At 44.7% G+C, this 12,238-nt stretch overlaps 1 protein-coding gene and 1 non-coding gene across 12 annotated transcripts in view; both read right to left on the bottom strand.

Moving 5' to 3' along the window:
- UBAP2 (ubiquitin associated protein 2) overlaps positions 1–12,238 on the bottom strand; it is a 113,950-nt gene that overhangs the window by 23,224 nt on the left and 78,488 nt on the right. For 10 of the 11 annotated variants that reach the window (XM_062208060.1, XM_062208063.1, XM_062208062.1 and 7 more), the window contains 2 exons: positions 7,809–7,998; positions 3,702–3,915 (listed from right to left, as the gene is read on the bottom strand). In XM_062208060.1, the coding sequence (XP_062064044.1) occupies positions 3,702–3,915; positions 7,809–7,998 (404 nt within the window). Of the gene's footprint in view, positions 1–3,701; positions 3,916–6,760; positions 6,780–7,808; positions 7,999–12,238 lie in introns of those variants that run through there. The other variant, XM_062208070.1, reaches the window with a different exon arrangement.
- On the bottom strand, positions 7,611–7,691 carry LOC133772108 (small nucleolar RNA SNORD121A). Its single transcript, XR_009867733.1, has one exon. It is a non-coding gene; the product is annotated as a small nucleolar RNA SNORD121A (small nucleolar RNA).

The raw sequence follows: 12,238 nt of genomic DNA, 5'->3' as shown, positions 1-12,238 counted from the left end.
CAGAGTGGACAGTGAGAGAGAGAGAGAGACAGAGAGAAAGGTCTTCTTTGCCGTTGGTTCACCCTCCAATGGCCCCCGCGGCAGGCGTGCTGTGGCCGGCGCACTGCGCTAATCAGATGGCAGGAGCCAGGGTACTTATCCTGGTCTCCCATGGGGTGCAGGGCCCAAGCACTTGGGCCATCCTTCACTGCACTCCCTGGCCACAGTAGAGAGCTGGCCTGGAAGAGGGGCAACCGGGACAGAATCTGGCACCCCGACCGGGACTAGAACCCGGTGTGCTGGTGCCACAAGGCAGAGGATTAGCCTATTGAGCCGCGGCACTGGCCTGAATATAGTTCTACATACAACATTTTGCTCAAGTAGAAGTACATCTGTAGGATCAATAGCCGTAACAGAGTTGCTGGTTAACAGAGTAAATTTAAAATTTTGACTAACACTTCAAAACTGCTATCTAAAGATATAACCTTGTTTTTTTGAAAGACAGAGTGGATAGTGAGAGAGAGAGACACAGAGAAAGGTCTTCCTTTTTGCCGTTGGTTCACCCTCCAATGGCCGCTGCGGCCAGTGCATCGTGCTGATCTGAAGCCAGGAGCCAGGTGCTTCTCCTGGTCTCCCATGCGGGTGCAGGGCCCAAGGACTTGGGCCATCCTCCACTGCCTTCCCGGGCCATAGCAGAGAGCTGGCCTGGAAGAGGGGCCACCGGGATAGAATCCGGTGCCCCAACCGGGACTAGAACCCGGTGTGCTGGTGCCGCAAGGTGGAGGATTAGCCTGTTAAGCCACGGCGCCGGCCAAAGATATAACCTTTAAATTATTATTTATGTATTTGAAAGAGAGAGTTCTCTCTAAATAAACCCAATGGCCCTGGCGCCAAAACAGGGAGCCAGGAACTCAACTGAGGTCTCCCACATAGATGACAGGGACTCAGCTACTTCAGGAATTACTGCTGCCACCCAGGGTCTGTGTTAGCAGGAAGCTGGAATTAGGAGTCATAACCAAGTATTAAACATAGGTACATGTTCCAATGAGGGATCTAAGTATCCTAACCAGCATCTTAACTGCTAGGCCAAACACTTGCCTCAGAACACATCCTTTTAATATACTCAAAACCAAACTTTATCTTTCTAGGTTTGATTGGCAGAAAACGGTATAAAAGAAAAGCAAGGAGGTGGCGCTGTGGCTTAGTGGTAAAGCCGCATCCTACAATGCTGGCATCCCATATGGGCACTGGTTTGAGACCCAGCTGCTACACTTCCAATCCAGCTCTCTGCTATGGCCTGGGAAAGCAGCAAAAGAAGGCCCAAGTGCTTGGGCCCTTGCACCCACGTGGGAGACCTGCAAGAAACTCCTGGCTCCTGGCTTCAGAGGAATGCAACTCCAGCCATTGCAGTCATCTGGGGAGTGAACCAGCAGATGGAAGAATTCTCTCTCCCTCTCTTTCTCTAACTCTTGATAAATAAAACTTTTAAAAAAAGAAAACAAATGCAAGACATAATGATAAAAATGTGCATGAGCATCACTTCACACACTGGAGCATTCTTTTCTTATGGAAGTCACCTGTATCTCTTTTGGCTGTATTTTTTTGTTTGTTTGTTTTACCTGCTTGCTAATCTCTTTTATTTTTAGTACCTCCTTTTATATTAAGGAAATTAACTCTTTGTACATGATTATGAGTTTCAAGTCTTTCCTTAAGTTGTCTCATCTACCTTTTGATCTGGTTATGCTATTTCCTGCCAAACCAAGAAAAATTCCTCTCACATGAACAGTATAGGAATGCTTATGTGTAATTTTTTTCTACCATCTTTCTAGATTCATTATTTATGTTTAATTGATGCATCTGGTACTTTGGTGTAGGGATACAACTTCACTCTCCCACCAGACATCTGATTACAACAACTCACTTTTTCACCACTGATTTCAACTGCCACTTCCATCATAAAGGACAGAAGTGGGTAATCTTTTTCTGTAAATGTCATTTACAGAGTTTTATTTTAGTAGTTGAAGGCCAGCTGCCAGCAATGACTCAACTTTGTCTGTGCAGTTGAAAGTACCCAGACACTGGCTACTTAGGCTGGATTTAAACAAAACTTAATTTACAAAAAATAAAGGCAGACTCTAATTAAATCCATTTGTGAACATGATATTAGAGGCATGTATCAAAAAGAAGTGCTTTATAATCTAGAAATAGTGTGCCATCCTAAAACTTAGTAGTGCACGTATAAAAAAAAGTTAGCACCATTGGCCAGCTGGCCCTCAGATGGTGCCTGGGAATAGGGACTGATGGCACGTGCTATAAAAGGCTGCAAACACACAAACCAGTAAGAACTGCTCACTCTCCGGAATGTCTGTACACATAATGTGATTTATACTCAACATCTGCTTTCCTCTTTGGAGCCTGTACATTTGTTATGTGCTAGGCCGAGGTTATCTACACATGTAGCCCACAGTAAAAGTACTGTGTGTGGGGTCTCTCAAGGTGTTTCCTTGGTAGATACTATTCAAACCTGGGAGAAGACTCAGGTACCTTCAACACTATAAGCCATTTCATTCAGCAGAGAAATACATACTTCCAGGTGTTTCCATACACCCTAAACACGACCAGCCCAAAACATCAATTCTATGTAATGTGACCCTTGGAATTCCATAATTTAATGTAGTATGTGAGCAACTGCTGGGGAACAGTGGTTTAATGTCATACTTTCTGTGGGACTTCGCTTCAGAACAAATCCAGCTCACACATGCTGACTTTAAGGCAAACCACAGAAAAATGGGCAGAGTTTGACCAAATATGGTGGATAAATGCAAGTTTAAGAATGAGAAAAAAAGCACAAAAGTGGGGTTTGAAATGTTATCCACATTTAAACCTTTGTCATCACCTTCCTCTAACAGAGCTCAGGAAATTTTGTGACTGCATTGCCTCCAAGTGTTGTATACTCATACGTTTCTGACATACTTTTGGCACAGCTGTTCAAGGAATGTACTATTTTACTACTACTATTAATAAAAACCACCACAACCATTACCATTACAAATGATAATAAATCAAAGCAGATATTACATGAGGGTGTTTCAAATAGTGGAAAAATGGAATTACAAAGAGTTTATATTGGTGGGCTATTGAGACCATTGGGGGAGTAGATGGAAGATCTCTATCAGCCTGCCTTTCAAATAAATAAACAAATCTTTTTAAAAACATCTTTATTGGGGCCAGTGCTGTGGCATAGTAGGTTAAACCGCCACCTGTGGCACCAGCATCCCATATGGACGACGATTGGTGTCCCAGCTGCTCCTCATCTGATCCAGCTCTCTGCTAATGGCCTGGGAAAGTAGTGGAAGATAGCCCCAAGTGCTTGGGCCCCTGCACCCATGTAGGAGACTTGGAAGAAGCTCCTGGCTTCAATCTGCCCACCTCTGGCCGATGAAGCCATTTGGGGAGTGAATCAAAGGATGGAAGACCTCTCAATCGGTAACTCTGCCTCTCAAAGAAAATTTTTATTCAAAATCTATACTCATTTTTAATTACATTTCCATGAACTCTTTGAAGTATCCTCTTACAAGAATAATATGTAAAAATGTTTTTACAAAAAAAAATTTAAAAATAAGTATGTCTGAACAACTCTACATTTGAGAATACAAGTCAACACACACTGATGTTTAGCATGGCTTCAGTAGGCAAAAATGGCATAGAAAATGTATACTTACCAAAATGACTAAGGACGGAGGGCTGGGATGCTGAAGGCTTGAGGTCCCAAGAAGTAGTAGTTGTGGGGGGACTCGCACTATTCTGCTGTGAACTTGGGGTGGTGGTAAACTGGCCCAAACTTGGAACTTTCAACTGGTCCAAAATCTGGGAGCTAGTGATGTTCCCCATTTTGGATGGTGCAAGCTCTCCAAATCCTGAGCCAAGAACGGATGACTTGAATGGGAAATTAAAAAAAAACAAATTCTCAGCAATATAAAGAATTTCCAACATATTCTTTACTTAAAAAAAGAAAAAGATTTAATCTATTTATTTGAAAGGCGGGGTTACAGAGAAAGAACAAAGAGAGGGAGGAGGGGAGAGAAGGAAGAGAAAGAGTACAAGCGAGAGTGCGCCAAGAGAGATGGAGACAGAGATTTTCCATCTGCTGATTCACTTCCCAAATGGACACAACAGCCGAGGCTAGACCAAGCCAAAGCCAGGAGACTGAACTCCATTGGGCTTCCCACAAGGATGGCAAGGGCCCAAGAACTTGGGCATCTTCTGCTGCTTTCCTGGGCGCATTTGCAGGGAGCTGGATTGAAAGCAGAGCAGCCATGGGGCCAGTGCCATGGCGCAGTAGGTTAATCCAGCTTCCTGCAAATGCACCTGGGAAGGCAGCAGAACATGGTCCAATTGTTTGGTCCACACCAGACGTGTAGAACATGGAGTTCCTGGGTTCCAGCTTCTGCCTAGCCCAGACCTGGCCATCTGGGGGTGAGGCAGTAGTTGAAAAATCTCTCAATTCTACCTACTCAAGTGATGGTTTCCCAGAAGATGCTTCCCATCTTCCTCTATTCTCTCAGCTAGTTTTATCAAATACATTATCTGTATGTTTACAACACTATGAATGACTATAGCCTTGCCTGAAATGCCACTTAGTATAGGGCCTCTCAATGTTTCCTACAAATTTAAATCAATGGAGAACTTTTTAATATGCATATTCACATATAAATGCATACACATATACAAACACACACAGGGACCAAATTCCCATCTCAAAGATTCTCACTCATTTTGTCTTGAGGCTATCCTAGTATTATTATTGCTACTACTGCCATCATTATTGTTGTGGCAATTTACTATGTTCCCTAATGGATATAAAGTGCTGTAGAGTGGAAAATCATCACCCTAGTACAGTGTTAAACAGACAATTTGCACTCCAGTTTCTCAGGGTGTAACGCACATGAAGGTCACTAAAAATCCAAGCACTGGAATGCTAGGTTGGTACTGTGTTGAAGTCAACATGTGGGATGCCAGCATCCCACTCCCGAGAGCCTGGCTGAGAGTCCCAGCTAGTCCACTTGTGACTCAGCACAATAATTAATAATTACTGCCTTTGTTTGGCAGGGGGCAGTTTGGCCCCCCAGTTAAGATACTGATTCCCACATCCCATGTCACAGTGCCTGGAGTCAAGTCCCAATTCTGCTCCTGATTCTAGCTCCCTGCTAATGCACACCCTGAGAAGCAGCTCACGTTGGCTCAGGTATTTGGGACCCTGCTACACACACAGCAGACCTAGATTGAGTTCCAGGCTCCCAGTTTCAACCCTGACCCAATCCCAGCAGTTGTGGTAATCTGGGAAGTGAACCAGCCACAGGAGCTATCTCTCTGCTTCTCAAATAAACACAAAAGAACTCAAGTGATACCCATAAACTTAGTGCCAGGCTGAGATTCCTAGTCAGCGAGGACTTCACAGCTTTACACCAGAAGGAGATAGAAACACAGAAGAGAACAACAGTGGTTCACTCAAAACACAAAGGTTCTAATTATTGGGCCTTTCTTTTCAAAACAGAGATGGCAGCACGCCCACTTCAAGCACTGACACCAACTCAAACAACAATGACACTAAACAGGCTAAGCCCCAGGCCCACGATGTGACATGACTGCATGGAGAAGACGACAGGAAGAAAATATACATATTTTCTTTTATTTCAAATTGTATTCATCTGAAGGGCAGAGAAGCTGAGAGGGAGACAGAGACCAACACAGAGATCTTCCATTACTAGTTTAGTCTCCAAAAGACCCATAACAGCAGCAGCTGGATCTCCCACATGTGTGGCAGGGTCCAAGGTACTTGAACCTAGCAGGGTTCATATTAGTAGGAAGCTGGAATCAAGCAGAACCAAGACTTGAATCCAGGCACTCAGATCCAAGATGCAGAATTTCAAAGTAGCTTTTTAAATTTTTTTTTAAAGTTTTAACTATTACATGGAGAGGGAGAAGGTGAGCTCTCCCATTTGCTGCTTCGCTCTCCAAATGACCAGAGTGGCCAAGGCTGGGACTCCATCCAGGCCTTCCATGTGGATGCTTGGGCCATATTTCCACTGCTTTCCCAGACACATTAGCAGGGAGTTGCAGCCGAGACGCAAACCAGCAGCCATACGGGATGCTGGCATCGTATGTGGCAGCTTTACCCACTGTGCCACAACATCAGCTTTCGTAAGTAGCATCTTAACCATCATAGCATACACCCAACCTTAAGTTTGTATATTCACTTTTCTCAGGGTACAGCAAATGATTTGACCCAGGCAGGGAAGAAAATTCTATTTCTCAACAATACATTTCAGGTAAAAACAAATAAACAAAAAGTCAAAATAATCATCACTAGTGAAAATACAGGTCTGTGTCCACAGCCCTTTCAATCTCCTCTCTGGCAGTCTGAACTTCCAAAAGCTGAGCAGGGATTTCACGTCACCATTATACAGTGGGTTCTTTCATAAGCTATATCTAAGATCTACTCCCGGTAGTCTGCCTTCACACCCTTCAGTAATATATTTCTCAAAGTTCTTCCTGACAGCAGAAAGTCAGACTCAAATATGCAGCACTAGATGACACTGTTTCAAGGAAATATATGGGACTTCATTACATCATTTGGCATTTTAAGAAATTTTACAGAAAAATAAAAAAATATGTAAAAAATATAAACACAAAGTCAGATTTGGAAAGAACTATTTTTGCATGATTTGCAGCAAGCCAATTTACTTGCATTTGCGTTTAAATAAACTGAAACAAAGCTTACTGTATTAGGGGCTGATGTTGCAGTGCATGTGTTAAGCTATGATTTGCAGCACCAGCATCCCATATCGGCACTGGCTGGGTCCGGGCTGTTCAACTTCTCAACTTCTCTTTTTTTTTTTTTAATTTTTGACAGGCAGAGTGGACAGTGAGAGAGAGAGAGAGAGAGAGAGAGGGAGAGAGAGAAAGGTCTTCCTTTGCCGTTGGTTCACCCTCCAATGGCCGCCGCGGTAGGCGCGCTGCGGCCGGCGCACTGCGCCGGTCCGATGGCAGGAGCCAGGTGCTTCTCCTGGTCTCCCATGGGGTGCAGGGCCCAAGCACTTGGGCCATCCTCCACTGCACTCCCTGGCCACAGCAGAGAGCTGGCCTGGAAGAGGGGCAACCGGGACAGGATCGGTGCCCCGACCGGGACTAGAACCCGGTGTGCCGGCGCCGCAAGGCGGAGGATTAGCCTATTGAGCCGCAGCGCCGGCCTGTTCAACTTCTAATCCAGCTCCATACTAATGCAACTGGGAAAGCAGCAGAGCATGGTCCAAGGGCTTAGGCCCCCACATCCATGTGGAAGACACAGAAGAACTCCAGGTTCCCGGCACCTGCCTGACCAGCCCTGGTCACAGTAGCTATTTGGAGAGTAAACCAGCAGATGAAATCTCTCTCTCTCTCTCTGTGCCTCTCCATCTCTGTGACTCTGCCTTTCAAGTAAATAAATACATCTTTTTAAAAAAATATTAACACATTAAATATTGTGAAACAAAATCAAAGAAAAAAATCATTAATAAAAAGGATGTTTTTCAATCTGAAGAACTGTTAGTTGAGAAGAATTCAACTTATCACAAAGAAATATTTGCATCATTATCCAGAAATCTCAGTAGTTACATTCCACATGGAATCATCAGATATGTGCTTGGAGTTTATCACATCATTGTCTTCTGGACTGATGCAAAGAATTATTTTATAAATGTATAAATATCTAAGATATGTGTTACATTCTAGAATACATTTGCCAATGGACATATTGCTTAAAATTTTATACTGAAACAAAAGGGAGTTACCAGACTTTGAGGAGAATAGGAGTTGACAGCATTGGAGCCGCCAGTCCCTGGTGCCATCTGATTGTTATGTTGAGAATTTGTGAAGACAAGGGCTTGGCCAAAACCCGGCTGTTGGGAAGTTTCAAATGAGTTGGCTTCTGAGGCTTGGTTGGGAGGAACAGACTTCTGCAGCAAGGCTACCAGATCAATGCTAAGCAGACAAAAAGCAAATGAGAAAATAGTTCATAAGCAAACGTAATAAATAAAGAAATCTAAAAAGTGAATCATAAAATAAATTCACATTAAAGATTATCTAAGTGAAAAGACTTTTTAGAAAACGGGGCCTATGAGAGCTAAAAAGAGGGCATCAAAAAAAAAAAAAAAAAATTCCACAAAGCCAAAGAAACCAAAGTAGGCTTTGGCAAGAAGGAAAACAAAAAACTACATTGAGAAATTTTCATAGAAATGACACAATCATGAATGACTATAAAACCTGAAGCACTGAAATAAACGATTTTCTAAAGCTTGTCTCAAGAGTCTGTTTAGAACATGTTATCCTATTTAGTGTTTGGATCCAGTGTTCCTTAAATTTTCCTACAGGATAAGTTTCATAGTCTTACAGGATGAAAGTCTTAGCGATAAACCATTCAAAAACTTTCACATTTACCTTAAATGTTCCTATAAATGCTAAGTGTCTTTCATACAAACCATATAAACTTTCTCAAATTTTTGAAAAACAATGTACAATAAATTAACAAATACTCTTGTTAACTACATCTCTTCTCATCCCACAAGAAAGGTAGATGTTTCAATTTAAGACGCAGCGCCTTTCCACAATGTGCAAGGTGAAGTTCCACATGAAATGTATGTGATCCCATACCAGCTCATTTCTACACGTACTGAGTAGGACCTGCAAGTCATAGTGGATTACCTAATATGGTAATGTACTCAATGAAGTCCTCTCAGTAGCCAGCTCCCATCCGTTCTCCTGAGCTTAAACACTCAACATGCCAGTGACACAGGCAGGGAGGCCAAGTCATTTCAGTCTTACTTTTGATAAGAAGAAACGAACTTAGCCCTGAGTTCCATTCTTTTTTTTTTTTTTTTTTTTTTTGGACAGGCAGAGTGGACGGTGAGAGAGAGACAGAGAGAAAGGTCTTCCTTTTCCACTGGCTCACCCCGAATGGCCGCTGCGGCCAGCGCACCGCGCTGATCCGAAGCCAGAGTCAGGTGCTCCTCCTGGTCTCCCATGTGGGCGCAGGGCCCAAGCACTTGGACCATCCTCCACTGACCTCCTGGGCCACAGCAGAGTTGGACTGGAAGAGGAGCAACCAGGACAGAGCCTGGCGCCCATCCGGGACTAGAACCTGGGGTGCCGGCGCCACAGGCGGAGGATTACCAAGTGAGCCGAGGTGCAGGCCTAAAAAGGTAGTTTCTAAGAAAACTTTCCAATCTAGTTAAAATCCATTTATAACACACACGCACACACACGCATGCGCGTAGCGCCGACCAAGTTCTACTTTTTATAAACTGCCATGATCACTCTCACAGCCAAGTTAAATTCTAAGGATAATATAATGGACCCCCAAATGATCTCCTAACCCAAGTGACACAAACACAGGGTACTTGATTTATATCAGACACATCCCAAAAATCAAAAAACAGAATTAGCTCTATTGCAAAAGATTTACAAGTATCATGAAAAACAGTACTTGATTGTCTTATGAAAAATAAAACAGGGGCCAGCACCATGGCGCAGTAGGTGAATCCTCCAACTGTGGTGCTGACATCCCATTTGGGCGCTAGTTCTAGTCCTGACTGCTCCTCTTCTAATCCAGCTCTCTACTGTGGCCTGGGAAAGCAGTAGAAGATGGCCCAAGTCCTTGGGCTCCTACACTCATATGGGAGACCAAGAAGAAGCACCTGGCTCCTGCCTTCAGATAGGTGCAGCTCCAGCCATTGCAGCCATTTGGGGAGTGAACCAATGGATGGAAGACCGTTTTTCTCTGTCTCTCCCTCTGTCTGTAATTCTACCTCGCAAATAAATAAATAAAATCTTAAAAAAAAAAAAAAAAGAAAATACTATAAAATTCCAGAAGTGTTTTGCAAAAGATGACACTTATCCTAGTAAAATTCAACAAATTATACATATAATGGAGACAGTGTATGCATAAAACAATTTTTTTTTTTTTTGACAGGCAGAGTGGACAGTGAGAGAGAGATCTTCCTTTGCCATTGGTTCACCCTCCAATGGCCGCCACAGCCGACGCACCGCGCTGATCCAAAGGCAGGAGCCAGGTGCTTCTCCTGGTCTCCCATGGGGTGCAGGGCCCAAGCACTTGGGCCATCCTCCACTGCACTCCCTGGCCACAGCAGAGAGCTGGCCTGGAAGAGGGGCAACTGGGACAGAATCCGGTGCCCCGACCGGGACTAGAACCCGGTGTGCCGGTGCTGCCAGGCAGAGGATTAGCCTGTTGAGCCACGGCTCCGGCCAACAATTCTTTTAAAAAAAAATTCTGAGCAGCTCAAATACAGCGTCAGTCATAATTTAATCAGCTTTATTTCCTTGTACTGCAGTCTCATTATCTCATTTCCCTTGAAACTGTGCAAGTTACAATCAAAACTGGGGCTGGCACTATGGTGCAGTGGGTTAAAACCGCAGCCTGAAGCACCAGCATTCCATATGGGCCCAGCTGCTCTACTTCCAATCCAGCTCTCTGCTGTGACCTGGGAAACCAGTAGAAGATGGCTCAAGTCCTTGGGCCCCTGCACCCATGTGGGAGATCTGGAAGAAGCTCCTGGCTCCTGCATTCAGATCGGCACAGCTGTGGCCGTTGTGGCCATCTGGGGAGTGAATCATTGGATGGATGACCTCTCTCTCTTTCTGCCTCTCTCTGTATCTCTGCCTTTCAAATAAATAAAACAAGTCTTAAAAAAAAAAAATCGGCCGGCACCGCGGCTCACTAGGCTAATCCTCCGCCTTGCGGCGCCGGCACACCGGGTTCTAGTCCCGGTCGGGGCACCGATCCTGTCCCGGTTGCCTCTCTTCCAGGCCAGCTCTCTGCTGTGGCCAGGGAGTGCAGTGGAGGATGACCCAAGTGCTTGGGCCCTGCACCCCATGGGAGACCAGGAGAAGCACCTGGCTCCTGCCATCGGATCAGCGCGGTGCGCCGGCCGCAGCGCGCCTACTGCGGCGGCCATTGGAGGGTGAACCAATGGCAAAAGGAAGACCTTTCTCTCTGTCTCTCTCTCACTGTCCACTCTGTCAAAAAAAAAAAAAAATCAAAATTGCCTTCATGTCTAAGGTGTCCTGTATTTCCAGACTATCATTTATTTGTCTAGATATCTGCATTTCAAAACTATTTTCTTTTTTTATTCATTAAGATTGATTGATTTATTTGAAAGGCAGAGTTACAGAAAGAGAGAAATCCATCTTCTATCTGCTGGTTAACCTGACTAACTCTCCAAATGACTGCTATGGACAGGGCTGTGCTGGCCCAGGCCAAAGCCGAGAGTAAGGAATTCCATTCTTCTCTCCCACATAGATAACAGGGGCCCAAACATTTAACCATCTTCTGCTGCTTTCCCAGGCTCATTAGCGGGAGCTGTATATCAGGAGCGGAGTACCTGGGACTCATATGGAATATGAAATACTGGCATCATAGGCAGGCTTACCCTGCGGCATCACAACACCTGCCTCTCAAACTATTTTCAAAGGGACTGAGTGTTACTGTGAAAATCAGGATTTAAACAAATGTTCTCTAGGGGCGAGCACTGTGGCATAAGCTGGTAAAGCTGCAGCTGCAGTGCTCGCATCCCATATGGGTGCCGGTTCTAGTCTTGGCTGCTCCACTTCTGATCCAGCTCTTTGCTATGGCTTGGGAAAGCAAGAGAAATTGGCCCAAGTCCTTGGGTCCCTGCACCAGCACAGGAGACCCAGAAGAAGCTCCTGGCCTCTTGCTTTAGATCAGTGTAGCTCTGGCCCTTGCGGCCATCTGAGGAGTGAACCAGCGGATAGAGGACCCTTCTCTCTCTCTCTGCCTCTGCCTGTCTGTAACTCTGCCTTTCAAAAAAATGCTTTTCAGCAATTCAGTTCAGTATGTATGCCAAGCATGTTGCTATTACTCTCAAAGCTTGTTCCTAGCAGAATGCAACTAGAAGAATTCTCAGTTGGGAACTGTGGTACAGAGGGTTAACTCACATCCCAGATCGCAATGCCAGTTCGAGTCCCAGCTACTCCACTTCCAATCCAGCTTCGTAATAATACATCCTGGGAGGCAGAGGCTTGGACCCCTGCCACCACACGGGATACTTGGATGAAGTTCCCAGCTCCTAGCCTCAGCCTGGCCCGGCCTGTGTTATTGCAGGCATTTGGGAAGTGAAGCAGTGGATGGAAGATCTTTCCTGTCATTCGCTCTGGCTTTCACGTAGATAAAAATACATAAAACTAA

Source organism: Lepus europaeus, chromosome 12 (genome assembly GCF_033115175.1).
Source record: "Lepus europaeus isolate LE1 chromosome 12, mLepTim1.pri, whole genome shotgun sequence".
Classification (NCBI taxonomy): Eukaryota; Metazoa; Chordata; class Mammalia; order Lagomorpha; family Leporidae; genus Lepus; species Lepus europaeus.
This window is presented reverse-complemented; position numbering and strand designations above follow the sequence as displayed.